Here is a 20,035-nt window from a genome sequence, read left to right as displayed (position 1 = left end):
AGATGAAGGTCCAGATAGGACCTTCAGTGGCTAGATTGATCTGCAAGGTTCCTTTTCGTCATTCCATCTCTCCTCACTTGCAAAATCTTCACTGACTGCCCGTCAGCAGAAGAATCGAATTTAAGGCTCTCACCTTGGCATATAGAGCCACCATGGGTCGAGGCCCGCTATATCTGAGACGCAGACTGCAAAGCTACCAACACGACGGAGTTCTCAGATCCAACCACTTGAATCTGCTTTCTATTCCCCGCTTTCGCAAGGCCAGGCTAGGCAGCAGAGCCTTCGTGGTCAGTACCGCAAGGCTCTGGAATGCTATGCCCTTGCATAGCTGTAATACAACACCAGAATCAGTTTTTAGGGAAGCGTTGAAGACCTGGCTGCTCAACAGCACCTAGCCCATCTCCTCTGCCAATTCGCTTTCTCTGCAGCCTTAGTGCCGGGACACCTCCGTTGAAGGTGTTGAAGGTAGCCGTGCGCTCAATAAATGCTCCAAATAAATAAATAAATAAACGTGTTGCTACAGATGGTGTTAGTCGGGGTAATATTGGAGAGCCAATCATAATTTAGAGAGTTATTGTAAGGTTAGGTATGTTGCCATGCGTTTTTGTTCTAGAATGTTCCATGAGTCAGTTTAACGTCAATTGAAACCTTCCTCATTACGAGTTCTTCATTTTGTTTTCGTCATCAGCGCATTTCTTCATGATGGTTTTATTTATTTTTATGCAGATGTGATGCCCATAGTTGTGAGCTAGAGCAGCGTGTCAACAACTGAACTCTTTCTTTGATAAGAAGCCAAGAGTATGAAAATCGCAATAAAAGCACAGCTAGAATGGCGTCGCTTCACTCTAGGACCCCAAACCAAAAGCATTGATCTTTTTTTCAGTACATTCCAGTACTTTACAGGCTGTGGTTTGAAAGTTGCTTCAGAGTTCACAGCATAGATTCGGGAATACGGTTTTTAGGAGCACATTTCACGTTACATGTCGAACTGAGATGTGAACCATGAGCATGCGTGTTGACCATGTGCTGGGTATTTTATTACGTCATGGATGTGCTTTTATTAAAGCCTTATTATCCACCAGTTTTCCCTCTGGTTTGTGCAGCTAAACAGGCTGCAAATATGTTTAGAATGGTTAACTTTACACCAAGGCCACACTGTGGCTGGGTGTAAGCAACGTCACAGACACAAGCCTCAGAAGGCCTGGCAAACCACAATTTAAAACCACGCAGCTGCTGTGTAGAGTTGTTTATTTTTATGAAAGGACACCCCAGAAATGTACAGATAAGTGGCTTTCCTGGAGCAAGTTTAGCACCAATGACCCAATGGTCGTAAATGAAGTACCAACTTATGGATTGATGTCCTGCAATGTGTACATATGTTTCGGACCTCCTTGTGCATTATCTCTGTTTTATAATGAGATTTAATGGAATATTTGAGGAAATGTTCTAAAGTATATTTGTAGTTCAGTTCAAGTTTATTGTGATATGGAACTCCTACGGAGGTCCACAGAATTACACACTACAGATAAAACAAGAAATGCATTTTATTCAATAAATAGTATATTTGTAGCATCAACGCGCCATTCTGAAAAAATATATTTGTACGTTATTGTGCTGCCATACGATACATGCTAAGATATTTTAATTTTAAATATTTACTTTACTTAAGTGTCTACTCTGCATAAGATTTTAATGTTTTTCTACGGCCTGGGCAGTAGTTTTGGAGTAGGAAGGAAGGCCCAACTAAGTCGCTGCGTCACAGTTTTATTATCAATGTTTTGCTGGAAGGACGTGGCGAAAGAAACCCGGGCAGTCTGAGGAGAGACCAGTGCAAACATCTTACTGAAATCGGAGGCACACACACAGGCATGACTGCGCCCCACTCCTCATAAAAGTTGTTCCCCAATGAAAAGTTGGGGAAAGCACATCAATCTTCTACGGTTCCGGAGACACAAAGGGACATATTTACAACGAAGTGACTGAGCACTGCGTTAGCCTCCCTGGCTTAACACCGCACTCCGCCACTTCAGAAACGCAGGGCTGCACCATATCTGTGCTGCTTAATGCATCACACATAGAAGTTGCTAAGCGTAATTGTTTTTATTATTATTGTTTATGTGCAGGAAGGGTCTCCTTCCTGCACATGAACAATCAATGGCAATTTGCTGTTTCTATGTGTGCTGCACAACTCGACGGTATCAGAGCGCTTTCCAAGCACACCAGTTGCATTACAGACGGACACATTCACTTTTTCATTTTTTTATTTTTTATGGCAGGGGTAGAGTAAGTGATTTGCCCAGAATCAGAGAATGTTTGAACCTCCTCCAAGACTCGAACCTGGTTTCCCAGCTTCAAAGTCGGCTGCTCCAGCCGTTAAGCCACATTCACAGCATTATGAGTTGAGCTAACATTGAAAGCAACTCATGAGCCCGCAGTTCAAGTCACCACAAAGGGCCAGATGTACGACCCTTTTTTGCATGCGCAACTGGGTTTGCGACCCGTTTGCGCATGCAAAAAACAAATGGGCCCTATACTAACCTTATTTAGTGAGTCGCAATTGATTTGCGACTCGCTAAATAGGATTAGCGACTCACTATTAGGAAGGGGTGTTCCAAGGGCGTCCCTTCCTAATAGCGAATCTAAGCCCTATGTGAGACTGTTATGCGACTGCAATTGCGGCCGCAAAACAGTTGCAGTTTACCACCCTTCTCAGAAGGGTGGTAAAGCACTTGCAAACAGGAAGGGGTCCCCCAGGAGACCCCTTCCCCTTTGTGAATGCAGGGGTAAATATTTTTTAGGGGCAGGCAGTGGTCCCAGGGACCACTACCTGCCCTTAAAAAAAATGAAACGAAAACGTTTAATTTGTCTTATTTTAAATGCATTCCCAGGCATGGAGGTCTGCTGAGCTCATGCAATTTGCGACCCCATTAGGAATCGCATACAGTGTCTCTGACACTGTTGTACATTGATGTTTGCGACTCGCAATTTAATGCAATTTGCGAGTCGCAAACGTCCCTGGTCATACAGCTGGCCCAAAGTCACGAAAACGAGGGAAAGTTCATGTGTGTTTTCCACATACATTTATTCTCAGCTTATTTTTACTAGCACACATGGAATTTTGAAGTACAAAGTTCTGCATAATACTCGGAAAGCACAGATTGGTTTTCAGGGTATGGTTTCCAAGTGCATTTCGCAGTAAGAAGGGCTTCAAGTAAAAACAGACTTGGATACATTACCTGGACCGTGATAGGCTATTTCCAGCCCATGGCGAGGGGCACTGAAACTAATACAAAAACTAGACTGACATGTTCGTATTCCCCTAGCTATATACCCTAACCCCGTTACAAATTAAAGCCAATCTAGAGACACCCTAGACTGAGGAAGGTTTGCCCCCAGAACTGAACACAGGACCTAATTTACTGGACAATCTTTTATTGAACGAGTTGAAATGCACATTTCACGTATTTGTGGAAGAAAGATGACATAAGTGATAGGCTAATTTAAAATACTGTATTTATAATTATTATTATTTAAACTAAAAATCATGGGTTTTAAAAAACTGTCTGTGTATGAATGCATTGTTTATTAATATAGCCTTATAGCCCGCCGTAGCGGGCTATACCGGCTATTAAAGGCCCGCTGCAGCGTTAAAAGCCCGAGCCGAAGGCGAGGGACTTTAACAAAAGCAGCGGGACTTTAATAGCGGTATAGCCCTGCTACGAAGGGCTATAAGGCTATTAGAACATTCTGCCACTAGAGGGCAGAATGTTCTAACAAATTAAACAAAGGCTTCTCGAAGCTCGAGGGGATTTAAATCTCCTCGAGCTTCGAGAGGCTTTTGTAAAACATTGGAATGTTGCTCTGCGGGCCTTTACCGGCCCGTAGAAGCATGGAGCACTCAATTGTCTACAATGGAATGCCCCACATTCCAATGTTCTAATATTTTATATAATTCACAGATTCCCTAATTTTATACATGTTTAATCTGTTGATCACATGATAGCATTTTCTGCAGTCTGTCACATGTAGTGCCTAGAAAAACTCTGGTATTATGGAAGAACCTTGTATTAATAATTATATGTGTTATAGTTAGTCATTTTTGATAAATTATATGTTTATTTCAGTTTAGTGAATCTCCCAGACAGTGGATATGAAGGTCTATAGGATCACAGGACACCTATCATTAGGAAAACGAGAGTTAGACACCCCGCTCCAGTTATTCCACTCACAGCGCTATATCCTTCCATGGGTCAAGGAGAAAGGCGTGGCCTAAAAGAAAAGTGGGAGGTGGTTAGACAAATATCATATGCATCCTTGCGCAGAGCTGACGCTACCCTTTCTCCTTCATTTGCTTCATGTAACCCAGAGGCCCCTTTGAGCACAGATTATTGGAGAAAATGACCTGCACATTTAAGACATTTAATTATGCATTGCATTTTTTTCCCCCAGAAAACACTTCCAAAGTTCCCCAATGCAGATCATGCTCAGCTCAGAGTGCTGAATTTAGACCCAACTGAAGTCACCATAACATACCCAACAGAGTCACCGCCGCCGGCAGTTCCTTCTACAGTAAATTTACCACCTCTGGAGGTAAGGGGGTGCTGTGTCTTATTATTGCATTCAGTAAATGCTGTTCTTGGTTCTGGAAAGCATGGTGAAGTATGTAACACTCTGGTACAATGAAAAGCAATTGGTTCTTTTCTACTCAAGGATGCCGGAGAAGGTAAGTACAGGCATACACACACGTGATGCTGCAGATTTCCGAGGCGCATTGTGTTGCACAAATCTTGGTAAATCTAGACCCAGTTTTTTGGCCATGAGCATCATTTACTCCTAAAGTAGCAAGCTTAAGACTATTCATAAATCCCTCAGTTCTGACTGACTTTCAATTATTTAAGAATGGAATTTTCTGTCTCCTTTTTCCGAATGGTGAAGCCCTGGATGCACGGTTTGTCAATCTTCTGAGCTAATAATTTGGTTCATATTGCACCGTCTGAATTGTGTGCATACATTTGGCTTAATGCTGTTTCCTTTGTATTTCGATACCCTCATGTTGAGGTGTGTTTATGTTCCGTTATTTTTGACTTTGTAATAAACTTAACCAACTTTCCTCAATTGTCCTTTGGTTATTTTGTATCAGGAAGTGGTGTTTCTAAATTGACTGTGCATTGATGATTTTCTCTCCTACACACTTTCCTGCTGCTTAAAAGACCCATCGGAGTGTGTCCTTAGAAAAGTTCCAGAACAATTAGAAACTGCCCTTTCATGTGCAATGTATGTGGAATTTTATCTTGGGTGGAGGCAGCTGTGGAACGTAGACTCCACTGTTGTTTATCCTGCGGAACAAGCAATAAAGGGAAATAACTCGTCACTGTATAAAGTCTCTTCCAGAATGTATATTTCCTCAGTACTTCAAATATCAAAAATAGGTCTGGATTTGAGGCAAAAACATTTTGGTAAGATTATTCTTACATAAGTATCAAAGATAGTCCAAGCTCAATTTGCTGTATTTTCTTTAATGATCCTTTTTGGATCAGGATGTAATTAATACTAGCTCTGTGGCTCACTTGAAATGATTTAGAGGCAATTAGCGTGTTATATTTGGTTTCATAGTCCTTTCTCCACACTTTGCTGTGCTACAAAAATATTTACGTGATTTGAACTCAAGAGAAATTTGGTTGCTTTTCACTGGTGAATTTCTTGCACCAGCGAAAGTTTCTGTGATATTTTCACATATGTAAAAAGGAACATGGTGCTCAACAGACTCCTAATTTCACAATGAATAAAGACATTGAGGAGCTGTTAATATATTTGGCTTGGATTGGAATAAGCATGTTATAACCTTGTTACTGAATGGTCAATCACTGTCTAACAGGTCTGCAATGGCGGTCTTGACTTCCATCCTGGTTTCTGTTTCATAGGCAGACCAATACAAAACCTTCAAGACGAACATACCGATGGAAGTCACTATCCAGTACGGAAACGCTAGCTGGATTTATACAAATCTTCCAATGGAGGGGAAAAATCGCTACACACTGCTTGTAAACAGAAACAGAGCCAATCGTGTAAGTACCTGAAATTTCATACGGAATGTCCATGGAGGTCTGTGTTCAGATTTTTCAAAAAGTTTGCAACAAATGATATCTGTGATCCAGAAAAAAAGTTCATGAAAATAGGTCCAATATAAGAGTTTTGATTAGGAGTTCCAGCAGCAGAAGTGAAACAAGCATTGGCATAGTCAATAGGTCTCGCTTTTGGGACCTTATAAGTGTTTAGCCATGCAACAGTTGCATAACTAAATACTTATAAGGTCCCAAACGCGAGACCTATTGGCTATGCCAATGCTTGTTTCTGTTTATTACTGCTCTGTAGTAATGGCGGCGCACGGGTGCCACCATTACTACACAGAAGCAATAAACAGGAGTGAAAAAAACATCGGCCGCTCTGATGTGAAAGTGATCGCAATCGCGATCAAACATCAGAGCGGCCGTGAAAGTGAGGCTCGCGCGCCCGCACACATCCACTGTAGCTCTAGGCTACAGTGGTAGCACTTTTTGGAGCCCTCACAAAAAGTCTCGCCAGACCAGCGCATTCGCTGGGTCAGGCGAGACCTAAAAATGACTCCCCTTCAATAGTCTCTATCTTTCAACAATTTCCACTCACTGATTTCATACTAACAAATAAAATAGTCTTTCTCCAGCCCTGCTGCCCTAAATTTCAGACACTGAAGCTCATTGGACTGGGGCATGTAGATCAAGAAATCGTGGGTCAGTGAAATACGTGGGGTCAGAGAATTGGCTGGTATGCTCTACCAATTTTAGTGAGCTGGTTGCCTAGTATCATTAATGTGGGAACATAGTACATGGCTTCAAGAAAGGAAATCATTTGAATGTTTCTAAATACTGCAACAGAAGTCTAACTTTGTGTGTAGGGTTGAGACCTTCAGACGCTTCTATAACATGTAGTATGGATTGTCTAGACAATATTAAATTTCTAGGGCTGGGCTCATCCATGCGCCAAACACAAAAATCCATTCAGGATAGCGAGATATAAGATGCATGCATCTACATGTTATAAGTTTAATTGGAGACTATTTTTTATATTTGTTAGTCATTTTGAGAAGCAGACTAGGTGTTAGCACTCTGTGAGTCGACGGTCCCAGTCCTACTAATTTGTGCTGGTTTTTGCAGTTGGTGGGCACCAGCACTCTTCTTTGGGTATTGGCACTGATATTTCATCATCAGACTTTGAATCAGAGGAACAGCAAGAAAGGAATAAAAGGGACGAAGAAGTAGGGATACAAAGGTAGAAAAACAATAAAAAAGGGAGAAAGGAAGGATGAAAAGCAACCAGCAAGTGTCGGATCAAGACAAAGGAAGTGTAGGTTGGTGGAGGGAAGAGACGTGAGGAGGAAACAAGACTAGGTATCAGTGATATTTAGCAAATCCACCAGAAAAGGACAACTTTGGGCTCCTGTACATATTTTGTGTATTAAACATTGGGTATATTATACTTCTATAGGTATGCTATGTGGTCCTTTAAGTTTGTTGTAACTGAAGAAAAGAGATAGCTCTGACACTACATGAGTGACAAAATACTACCAGTGCCCATCACCTTCAAGCACCTGCCTAAATTAAGCACTGAATATACCATACGTGCTGTAGATAATATATTATGTTTAGGTCACACAGGCTTTCAGAAAAGAACAAACTCAAGCTAATTAAATTAACATGTATCCTTTCTCCAACAGATCTCAGACATAACCAAAAAACCAGAGCAAGGACAAAACGCAATCAGGTATGTGAATCTTAGCTCCATGTTTGATTTTTCATAAGCATTTGTCAGAAACGGGTTCCACATCAATTTACACATGAATCGAACAAGGATCTTCTAAATTAACGAGATATCCTAGCTATGCGTAGTTGAAAAACATCCATAATTTATCATGCTGAATGCATCGTCTTCAAACATAACTTCATGGGCGACAAAGCCTTCAGAAACAACCCCCTGGCATATCTGGCCAATAAACTGGCTGTCACAGAAAGACAAGAACTCAAGATATCCAGGAGTTGAAGCTGAGCAAATGCAGGAAAGGAAAGCCCAGAAGGGAAGCCTTCTCGGTCTATGCTTCCAGGATCTGAAATCATTTGCATTCCATTCACACCTTTCAAATGACACAGGTAAATGCCTTGACTCATAAATGCAATTTTTTTAATTTCACATTTATTTTTTAAATTAACAAAATGTAATTTTTTGTCAAAGGAATTTTTGCATGTTTAATATTATCCCAGTAGGATACAATATTATGCATGAGTAAATCTTTTTCCTGGGGGCGGGAAGTCGAAATTCCAGGATGGGAAAGCCTTGAACAGCTCCTTTTTGGCCTTTTCACTACGCCTTTTACGTGGCATTCGTTGATGCCCTGCACGTATTAAAGCTATTGGTACAGACCACCTAAAGGAGGGGATCAGTATAACTATTCAATTGTGCAATTTGGTTTCAGCATTTCAATTGTACTTATGACTAGATCCAAGGCAGCTTTAAAGTCCTTCCTGTAGCTTAAATGCTTCTGTGATGCTGGGTAAGTCTCAATGAAATCAATAGGATTTTGCGACTGCTATTGCGCAGTCGAGGCAGTGTACCCCTGTTTACATTTTACTTCTGAAGTGTGCTAAAACTGTTCTTCTGGCTCCAGTTTAAGTTCAGAAGTAGATAAAAACCCAACAGCGACAAGGCAGAGGGCTAACGTCTGTGCTGAGCGGTTGAGGGGGATGGATTAGTGTGCGACTATGGAGAAGAAAATATACCAGGCAAGGGGTTTTTCAACAAAGCATAGAAAGATGTAGGCCCATGGTGGGACCACTGTGATCTTGAGACTGTGTGACTGTGTGAACTGAAAAGTGAAGTGAAAATATTCGCTGATTCAGACAAAGTTTTGTCCTGAATTTTGACCTTCTGTCCTGAAATTTTTGTCCTGAATTTTGACCCTTTGTCCTGAATTTTTACACTCACCGTCCTGAATTTGCACCCATGCCAGTTGGTCACCTTAGTTTGTATAACAATTGTGCTTCATATGAGTTGGTGAAAACCAAATTAAAGTGTTTATTAAAAAAAGGTTGTAGGCCAACACTTGTACTGATGCTTATAGAGATATATGAGTCAATATATATGACCCATGTGCGTGGTTTGTGCTTATGGGGGGACGATTTTTCTCAGATCCAGGACATTATCAAGGAAATGAGCCCTGGGTGGAGTTACCAGATCTAGACCTCTCTGTTTGCCTGAAGAATGGATGACCCCAGGGAATATTGCATGCGCTGCTGAATGATTTTGTTCCTGGTTGGAGCAACTTGCACAGATGTATCTGGGTATAATGTTGCCCACAAGGCTCCAATGTCGGTCTAAATGAAGGGTTTATTGACAGCAATGTTAGCCTACTATTGTTAGCTTAGTATTGTAATTTTAACAGTAGGTAACTGGCTTATATGCAGTTGTTCTTCATAAGTAAAAGAGCAAAGCCTCATGTATATAAGCTACAGTTGTTGAGGGTCTGCACAGGCCAACTCGGGGGCGATGCCCCCACCAACAATAAATGATCACATTTGCGGTCCCTTTTGCTGTATAATACCCAGGTTCTCTACTTGGTGATGTGCTTTATGTTTCTGGATGTGTGTTTGATTTCTAGTTTGGATATAAACTGTGCCTTGGTCAACTTCAAACAAATCTACAGTCCCTGTGACTCCGATAGTTGGTTTGGTTAAGCCTTATTCTGAACATGCACGTGTAATCAGGGGCATAGCTTAGTCAATAATGTTAGAGGGTGTGAGTCTGATATTTCCCAACAAGCAACAAGAAGTACCCAACTAAAAAAGCCAGGGCAGGCTGACGTCATTGGACAGTGGTAATGGATAGGGTTTGTTTAGAAAAGTAAGGTCAGTCAGTGTAGGGGCTCTGCGGAATAGTCTGGACTATGTTGTCTACTCTAGTCTAGTTCTTTCTTAGAGCAAGATAGAGCAGAGACATCCAAAAAACCAGGCTAATGTAAGCCCAGTCCACGAAGCCGCGGCGAGGCAGTGTCCTGGTGAGGAGGTAACCTTGATATTTGTGTGACTAGAGGTACCCCTTCCCTCCCGTTTTGAAGGCTCATGGGGCATTATCTGGGCGATATAAGAAACCCATTCAGCAATATACCTACTGGGGTATAGTATACTGTGCATGTTAAATTTATGTGCACCACTTAGTTAGGATTATATGTAAATACACAGTTGTTTTTATTTGAGTGTAGTAGGAATCTCTTCTAGGTCCTGATGAGAAGCCAGGGGAGGGCTTCAAAACATGTCGACACAGGAGACACTGCTCATTAAAGCATAGTATCTCCATATCATTCCCCACTTTTAACAATACCAGCTCAAAGGAACATTAAAATTAATTTTTTCCACTGAGCCATGTATTTTTTAATTTTTCACCATTCACTCACTCCTGACCCTTCCACGCACACCCCTACACAACACATAGTATTGTTTTCCATAACCAGTGCTCCCACGTAGTCGTAGGTCGCAGCACGCCCCGTCCCGCAGCGGGACGGGAAGACCCAGATGATGAAGCATGCCAACAAGGATCCTTTTAGTGGGTGAGGGGTATTTAAACAAAGCTGTGTGCTTTCCACCATTGTAGGAGAGACACATAGTCTGGAGGAACACTTCTATACTTTCCCATTAGGGTGGATCTCTTTGAAATTTGGCAATATAGCTTGAGGAGGACGTATCCACCTATTCTGCTCTTTTGAGCATTACGTTTTCACTCTCTTCTTGTGTTACTATGTTAATGTAAGCCTGTGCCTAACATCAGCAGACCAGGCTGAGGATGGGCACCAAAATTAGGCCTTATGATCCACTTAAAGGCGCTGTAAGAAATTCACAATACCTTCAGACTCATCTCCAGAGCTCTTGTGTCCGGTCATGAACATTTATCTACAACCAGAACTCACACAGACACCTAGAAGATACTTGGTGCACACAGAAGAGTAATATGTTGAATAAAAAAACGACAGAAACACAACATATGAATAAAAACAAATACACTTAAGGAATGCAAGGTGAAGTAAAAATGTACTCTAAACAGGGATTGCATCACTATATGGATTACCTCAAGGCTTTCTACAGTTGTTGTGAATTTGAGCATTGTTTTTGCCTGTGAAAGATATGAATTTAGGAACCGATAAGGACCCATTTCAAAGCCTTTAATTACTGCAGCATCTGAGACCTGGCAGGGCACACTTGAAGCCCTGCAGGCAGCATACTGATGTGGAGTGATAGACACAGGCCCAATCAGATCCATGCCCTCGACCAATGCCTGAGCATGAAACATCTTCGTAAGTGACTCTACACTCCCAGGACCATTCTTAGAGGTGTCAGTTCTTAAGTCAGATGCCTGGCTCTGGCTCATCTCGAGCTCCTCTTGATCCCTCAAGCATAAAACATGCTGAACTTTCATGCGGCATCTGCCAGCCCCCACCTAACCTCATGCTGAAAGAATTAACGACAAAGCTGTATTGCACAATGAGAAACCAAAATATCTGGGGTCAGTCCCAGCTTCTCCACTTGAACAAATTGTACGATCCTAGGCAAATATTTTATTTCATCAATCCTTCCTTTACATCGTTGTCACAAATGAGTGTACCATCAATTGTGTGACATCTGGAAGTCTGTTGTACAAAAACCTCTTAAACAAACAAACGACAATGGTGCTCCATCTATATTAAGAATCTGGGGCACATATGGTGAACACATGACAACTGCCTCGCCATTGATTTCACTGGTGGCATTGTTGTCAGGGTCAGGGTAGGAATGCATGTTTGTAAGTTTATGTTTTAAAACTATTACTTTTAATAAAGGCCTCTCAATTCAGTGCTTTAATCTGAAGGTGGAACACATCGTTTTTAAAGCTGCTTTATCATCTTTTCACATGCACCTTGCTGCATGATTTACATGCCAAATATTTTTTTGTCACAGGTCAGGCACAAGCTTTTAGAGTCAAGGCTGAACTTTGGCTTGGTTCTGGATCAGCTCTCCCTATTAAAATAACGACTTACCCACCTCTACCCAGTCTTGGGCAACAGTAACTTACTTGATGTTAGTGTTGCTGCACACAGCTGATCCGACTGACACTGCCAGGTCAAGACTGACTAAGTAATTATTAGGGGGATGTTCCACACCATATAACCCCCAAAAGCTAGACCCCTGCATGTAATGCATGTGTAAGGCCTCCATCATCTGTCCCTCCCTAGCGCCCCCTGGCTTGTGGGCTTCATGACTGAGGCCATGTGCCTGCCACTAAAGCAATTCTTAGTTCAGCACTGTCAAGAGACTGACTCCTGGTGCATCTCATGCCTTTGCTCTTGCGGTAAATGTTGGAAAGGCTTGCATTTATTATACACATTCCCTTTGCTATTTGTCTGCCTGTGTTTAGTCCATCTAGGTCGTTGACTGAAGCGTCATATGTTGTTTTGAAAAGGCCTGTTATTTGGTGCTGGATGAAATTCACTTTTACCAGATGGACAAATTGCAGCTTATTCATCAAATCTTATGCGATTGTACACTTGAGTCACATTTGAATACAGCTTTTACAGTAATCTCCTCGGGTCTATAGCTACATCTTTTGCAAGAGTTCGCAATCTAGTTTTATAACTATTTAGGACTTAACTCCACCCCGCGCTCACAGTTAATATGACTGCTGGTGTCAGATTCCCATAAGAAGGATGGGAAGACAAGGTATCATTGTCATACTTTGTCTCTAAAATATGAGGATACCTCGTGCTGTCTCTAAAATGTGTTGATCCATATGCTGCTCATTTCGTCTAGGATCTCTTGACAGCTCTATGAGAGTTCTTTCCTCTTGTACCTCAATTCTGCTGATATGTTGATAGCCAGACCACCGCCCATAGGAATCTTGTGTTCTGGAAGGACGGCCCTCCCTGGTCCGAAGTGCCCTGCCCCCATGACAACCCATTGCTCGGCCCCCAACGCCTGCATCTATTACTACCCCCAGCCACTCCTCTTCCTTGTCTGACATTGGAAAGAAATATGCCTTGCCTTCATGCTGGACTCTCGACTTAGCCAGAAACATAAGGCTGTATTTAAAATTCATGTCTCTCAATTTTTTGCTTAACCACTAGAAAGTCTTTCTGTATATCCTGCACCCTCTTGGTGAAGCCTGGAAAAATTAGGATAGATCTGTTCTTGAATCATAGTGGTCCTAACTTTCGTACATGCTGCAGAATGGCATCTCGATCACAATAGTTCAAATATCGGGTGCAAAGTTTCAGTAATCCATTCTTCCAGAAGAGCTCCACAGAGGGTCCCAGAACTTTTTCCAGAAATCCAAGGAACCTTAAGTTATTGCGCAGTGAGCGCTCCTCAGCATCTTCAATTCTCTCTTCCATTTTGGTAGTCTGGGTCATCAGCGAGGTCACCACAACCTGCAGACCTTGGACCTCCAGTTGTAGGACATTGAGCCACTCTTCAGTGTCAGTGACACGCTTGACAGCTTTAAGTCAGCTCACAGGTGGTTGACCTTTATAGTGATGCTGTCTTTTTTCCCTTCAAGTGCCTCTCTAAAACCCAGAATGGATTCCATAATTTCCATTGGCGAGGGTTCCTATCTCTGTTCCAGGGTGGGCTGCTTCCCGGTGTCCGGGGACTGCCCCTCTTCTACACAAGATTTGGTATATTGCATTATCTTGTTAGTTTGTGAAGTCTTCACTCCATTGTCTGTGCCCTTGTGTTGCCATTATGATGACCAGCCCCAGCACGCAGAGTATAGGATGTTGCAAGGGGAATTCAAGCAGGTGTGACAATGCAGTGGTGTGCAAGCTGATCAGGACGAAGATAGCCAGAGGTCATCAAGAAGGTGACTAGCTAGGCCAGTCTTTGCATCAAGGATGCTGTTACCAACAAAGAATCTCCAGAGTAGTCGTGCCTCGGGTGTGAGGGGGGCGCGACGCACAGCCAGGCAAACTGTCCAAGAGAGACAAGCCACAGCATAACACTGTGAATCCCAGCCACACTTTAATGCCTGCCCCTGGCCCAGAACTCCCGTGTTTTGCACCAAATCAACCAAGATCGGGGTCGACCCTCTCACCTCAGCCGCAGTGTCACAGCCTCTCTCTACTGGTCTGATTCTCTTCAATTTCACGGGCACATTGAGCATCGATGCAGTTCACCACCTGTCTGTTCAATCCAAATTGCAGCCATTACTTTCGGAGCTGCACCTCTCCCCTCTGCAAGCAACCTTAATCTCTATGCCCATGGATCTCCTGGCTGTTCAAGCGGTTTGGGCATTCTCCCAATTCTGGTGTATCTTCTATAAAGCTGGGCCCATCTATCAGTTACAGACCCTAGAGACCCACCGAATTCACTCCTCACAAGCGTTCAAGGGGCCAGAATTCCCAGAACACCCCAGCACCCACTCAGCGGCCAGCTCCAGCAGGCATAGGTGTCACAGCCTGGTCCCAAGGTTTCACAGATGCCCAAGCTGTCTTTTCTGCTGACGCTTGCATGCCACCTGCTGCCAGCCCATCTAAGTGGCACCCAGGCCTCACACACCTGCAACCAGCTACACCCGGCAGGCTGTCCTCAATGCTGGCTCTGAGGGTTTCTGTACCAGCTTTAATCACTACCTCGGGGTGTCAGGTAGGTGGCAGAATCCCATCAAGGAATGACTGGGTTATAGTAAATAAGATAAATCCAGGATTCCTTTCCGTGATGCAGAGCTCACAGAGAGTGCGTCTAACCTGTCATCTAGGTTGGCCCCGCCACCAACCCTAGAAATTACATGAACTGTGATGTCCCCTTACTGCACTCTACAGAGTCCAGAGGATGAGGTTTCAATTTGATAGTCTCTTGTGCTTGCTGATGCTGAAGACTAGTTGAGGATAGAAGACTAGTTGTGGTATCTTCCCACTAATGGCTCAGGAACAGCCTAGTACTGACCTTAGCACTCCTGAGTGCCCTGTCCAATTCTTTGAGGCTTGAGATCCTCTGGTAGAACCTCTTTGCATCCTGCCACCATCCTTCGAGTCTGGCTAGGCCAGTGAATTGCCTTTGGTGTCACTGGGGCTCCATGGCTTGCCGTGCCCTGAGCTCTCCCCTTGAGGGATAGTAGAGATGGGATCTTTATGCGAGGCACAATAAATAGAAATTGTCAACTTTTTCTGAATGCGTCTGCTCATTTTTAGGTCAAGCCTAGATAGTGCTTGCGCTGTCTAGAAGATCTGTTGTATGTACTTTGTGGGCTCTGGAGCATTGCCCCAGGACTTGTCCGCTTCCGCCTTTTACTTTCTGCTTAGGGACTTTTTTTCACTGTGTTTTTGACTACGTGCGTGCCTTTTTTGCTCTCTGCCTCACATTACTTTTCACTGCCTCGCCCCTCCCCCTCTCTCTGATTCACACCCCTTTCTCTCCACCTTACCCTTTTCTTTCTCTGCCTCAACTGATTTGCTCTTAGCCACACATTCACAGATGTTGGCTAAGCTATGCTGCAAAGGTTTCTGTATGTAGACAAAGCGTGAACTGCTGCTTTACTCTTTTAACTGGGGATTATACATGCATCAAAGCACATCCCTTAGTGACAATCTGATTAGCTTTGTACATTCTTTTGTGAGAATATCTGCACTTTTAACATGGCCACCGCCGGCAGTTGTTCAAGTCAGGACGTTTGACCGTTGGTCCTCTTTCTATGTTAATGACTTTAGTATTTAACCAACGATTGAAACATGATCACATTTTTTGGCGTTCTCTGTATTGTGTATGTGCCCGAACATGTATCCTGACCTCGGGGGTCACTATTATACTTTCATGTTTTTCTGTTACATTGCTAATCCTTTTTGGAACTTTTGATATGCACAGTTTTGATTCAGTGAGATTTGAGGACTAGCGGTATTTTCATCATGTTTTTTCTAATGTTGAGTGTAGTAATTTTGGTTTGTAGTGTTTTGCGTATATTTTGTTTCAACGACCTGTGGTGCTAACAGGACACTTCATTATATCAAATACACCTCATTCGGACAGGGATCTTCGGGCTACAGCTGCCTTTGGTGGCCTAAAAGCAGTGCGATAATGTGCCTATTAGTGTCAAAGCGCCCATGTTACAGAACTGTGGATGTTGCAGCACCCAAGAGTATGTGCTACATTGCTAAATGCTTATAAGGTCCCAAAGACGAGACTGATTGCATTGCAAAAGCTTGTTTAACATGTGATATATATTTCATATTGTGCATTGCTACTCCAGAGTACTTCATAACATAACACCAATGTCTGCTGAGGAGAAAGAGGAGAATTTCAGATTATATGTGAAATTGACATTTTAAGGCCTTTCCAGATGGCAATGTAGTCAAAAGCTCAGTATCACATTTGGGAGAGTGGTGTAACACAGCCAAGTTGAGTACTCCGCAGTGTAAACAACAGGGGGTCATATTGTCAAGCACAGCGTTAAAATTATCGCCGCTTTAGCGGCAGAAAACTGCCGCTAAAGCGGCGATAATGGGCTTGATAATATGCCGCAGAGAATTCCAATAGAAGCCCAGGGTCACACCAGAACATGGACTTTTATTGGAATTCTCTGCGGCATATTATCAAGCCCATTATCGCCGCTTTAGCGGCAGTTTTCTGCCGCTAGACCGGCGATAATTCTAACGCCGTTTCTTGATAATATGCCCCAGTGTTTTTTCTTTTTGAGTATCTCTTGATACATGGGGTAGGGGGCAGTACTGCTCTACAGTTAAAGAGTTTGTATGGTTTTACAGGTTACATGGCACTGCTTAAGGGAGGGAGTGGTATGATAGGTTGAGGGGTAGTTAATGTTTTACTTAGTGATATGGTAGGTTTGTGCAGGATATTATTATTTATCCGGGAGTATTGATACTATCGGGTGTGTGAGACTGGCTTTTGAGTTGAGGGGGTTGATAGGGGTATAGACTGAATTCAAACGTAGCCACCAACCATATAATAGTCATGTGGAATGTGTGTGCTTTGAATAATCATACCAAAAATACATGATATACTCATATTTAAAATGGCACAGGATGGGAACAGCGGTACTGCAGGAGATGGACATTTGTGGAGAAAAAACATGGCCAAGACCACAAAAAAAATGGAGGAGGCAGCTGTTGTGACATCATATTCAAATTGTACTGGGGTAGTGACTTGGGTGGCCTCTGATATTCCATTAAAAAGGAAGGAAACTGTCAGGGATGCTGAGGGCAGATCATTGAATTTGCACAATAGCTCCTTGGTTAATGTGAATGCCCTTAATGTGGACGATGGGGGATTCTTTGATGAATGAGCTCCTGAGAGTAGTGGTCCAGTTTCTGCAGGACGAGATTATATGGGCGGGTTATTTAAACTGCATGCTGGATGGTGCACTAGACTTTGAATCTTTAGAAGAAACAGTGGTAGAGAAGCTAGTTGTTTGTGTGTGCACCTATGAATGCTGGGCTGTATTCTAGTTTTATGTGCGTTCACCTATGAATTCTGGGCTGTATGCTAGTTTTACATGTGTGCACCTATGAATGCTAGGCTGTATTCTAGTTTTATGTGCGTTCACCTATGAATGCTGGGCTGTATTCTAGTTTTATGTGCGTTCACCTATGAATTCTGGGCTGTATGCTAGTTTTATGTGTGTGCACCTATGAATGCTGGGCTGTATTCTAGTTTTATGTGCGTTCACCTATGAATTCTGGGCTGTATGCTAGTTTTATGTGCGTTCACCTATGAATTCTGGGCTGTATGCTAGTTTTATGTGTGTGCACCTATGAATGCTAGGCTGTATTCTAGTTTTATGTGCGTTCACCTATGAATTCTGGGCTGTATGCTAGTTTTATGTGTGTGCACCTATGAATGCTGGGCTGTATTCTAGTTTTATGTGCGTTCACCTATGAATTCTGGGCTGTATGCTAGTTTTATGTGTTTGCACCTATGAATGCTGGGCTGTATTCTAGTTTTATGTGCGTTCACCTATGAATTCTGGGCTGTATGCTAGTTTTACGTGTGTGCACCTATGAATGCTGGGCTGTATGCTAGTTATATCTGTATGCACCTATGAAGGCTGGGCTGTAGACTAGTTTTATGTGTGTGCACCTATGAATGCTGGGCTGTATTCTAGTTTTATGTGCGTTCACCTATGAATTCTGGGCTGTATGCTAGTTTTATGTGTGTGCGCCTATGAATGCTGGGCTGTATTCTAGTTTTCTGTGTGTGCACCTATGAATGCTGGGCTGTATTCTAGTTTTATGTGTGTGCACCTATGAATGCTGGGCTGTATGCTAGTTATATCTGTATGCACCTATGAAGGCTGGGCTGTAGACTAGTTTTATGTGTGTGCACCTATGAATGCTGGGCTGTATGCTAGTTTTATGTGTGTGCACCCATGAATGCTGGGCTGTATGCTAGTTTTATGTGTGTGCACCTATGAATGCTGGGCTGTATGCTAGTTATATCTGTATGCACCTATGAAGGCTGGGCTGTAGACTAGTTTTATGTGTGTGCACCTATGAATGCTGGGCTGTATGCTAGTTTTATGTGTGTGCACCCATGAATGCTGGGCTGTATGCTAGTTTTATGTGTGTGCACCTATGAATGCTGGGCTGTATGCTAGTTATATCTGTATGCACCTATGAAGGCTGGGCTGTAGACTAGTTTTATGTGTGTGCACCCATGAATGCTGGGCTGTATGCTAGTTTTATGTGTATGCACCTTCGAATGCTGGGCTGTATGCTAGTTATATGTGTATGCACCTATGAATGCTGGGCTGTAGACTAGTTTTATGTGTGTGCACCTATGAATGCTGGGCTGTATGCTAGTTTTATGTGTATGCACCTTCGAATGCTGGGCTGTATGCTAGTTATAAGTGTATGCACCTATGAATGCTGGGCTGTATGGTAGTTTTGTGTTTGTTCACCTATGAATGCTGGGCTGTAGACTAGTTTTATGTGTGTTTACCAATAAATGCTGGGCTATATGCTAGCTTTATGTGTGTTCACCTATGAATGCTGGGCTGTATGCTAGTTTTGTGTTTGTTCACCTATGAATGCTTGGCTGTAGACTAGTTTTATGTGTACGCACCTTCGAATGCTGGGCTGTATGCTAGTTTTATGTGTGTTCACCTTCGAATGCTGGGCTGTATGCTAGTTTTATGTGTATGCACCTTCGAATGCTGGGCTGTATGCTAGTTTTATGTGTATGCACCTTCGAATGCTGGGCTGTATGCTAGTTATGTGTGTATGCACCTATGAATGCTTGGCTGTAGACTAGTTTTATGTGTGTGCACCTATGAATGCTGGGCTGTATGCTAGTTTTATGTGTATGCACCTTCAAATGCTGGTCTGTATTCTAGTTATATGTGTATGCACCTATGAATGCTGGGCCGTATGTTAGTTTTGTGTTTGTTCACTTATGAATGCTGGGCTGTAGACTATTTTTATGTGTGTGAACCAATAAATGCTGGGCTATATGCTAGCTTTATGTGTGTTCACCTATGAATGCTGGGCTGTATGCTAGTGTTGTGTTTGTTCACCTATGAATGCTCGGCTGTATGCTAGTTTGATGTGTATGCATCTTCGACTGCTGGGCTGTATGCTAGTTTTATGTGTATGCATCTTCGAATGCTGGGCTGTATGCTAGTTTTGTGTTTGTTCACCTGTGAATGCTCGGCTGTAGACTAGTTTTATGTGTGTGAATCAATAAATGCTGGGCTATATGCTAGTTTTATGTGTGTTCACCTTCGAATGCTGGGCTGTATGCTAGTTTTATGTGTATGCACCTTCGAATGCTGGGCTGTATGCTAGTCTTATGTGTGTGCACCTATGAATGCTGGGCTGTATGCTAGTTTTATGCATGTTCACTTAAGAATGCTGGGGTGTATGCTAGTTTTGTGTGTTCACCGATGCATGCTGGGCTGTATACTAGTTTAATGTGTGTGCACCTATGAATGCTAGGCTGTACACTAGTTTATGTGCGTGTACCAATGAATGGTGCACTGT

At 42.8% G+C, this 20,035-nt stretch overlaps 1 protein-coding gene across 2 annotated transcripts in view; it reads left to right on the top strand.

The window, feature by feature from the left end:
• The window catches only part of SLC15A1 (solute carrier family 15 member 1), a 118,254-nt gene that overhangs the window by 82,356 nt on the left and 15,863 nt on the right, over nucleotides 1-20,035 (top strand). For both annotated transcript variants that reach the window (XM_085622114.1, XM_085622115.1), the window contains exons 15-17: nucleotides 4,450-4,590; nucleotides 5,922-6,065; nucleotides 7,751-7,797. In XM_085622114.1, coding sequence (XP_085478240.1) covers nucleotides 4,450-4,590; nucleotides 5,922-6,065; nucleotides 7,751-7,797 — 332 coding nt within the window. The remainder of the gene's footprint in view (nucleotides 1-4,449; nucleotides 4,591-5,921; nucleotides 6,066-7,750; nucleotides 7,798-20,035) is intronic.

Source organism: Triturus cristatus, chromosome 8 (assembly GCF_964204655.1).
Source record: "Triturus cristatus chromosome 8, aTriCri1.1, whole genome shotgun sequence".
Lineage (NCBI taxonomy): Eukaryota > Metazoa > Chordata > Amphibia > Caudata > Salamandridae > Triturus > Triturus cristatus.
This window is presented reverse-complemented; position numbering and strand designations above follow the sequence as displayed.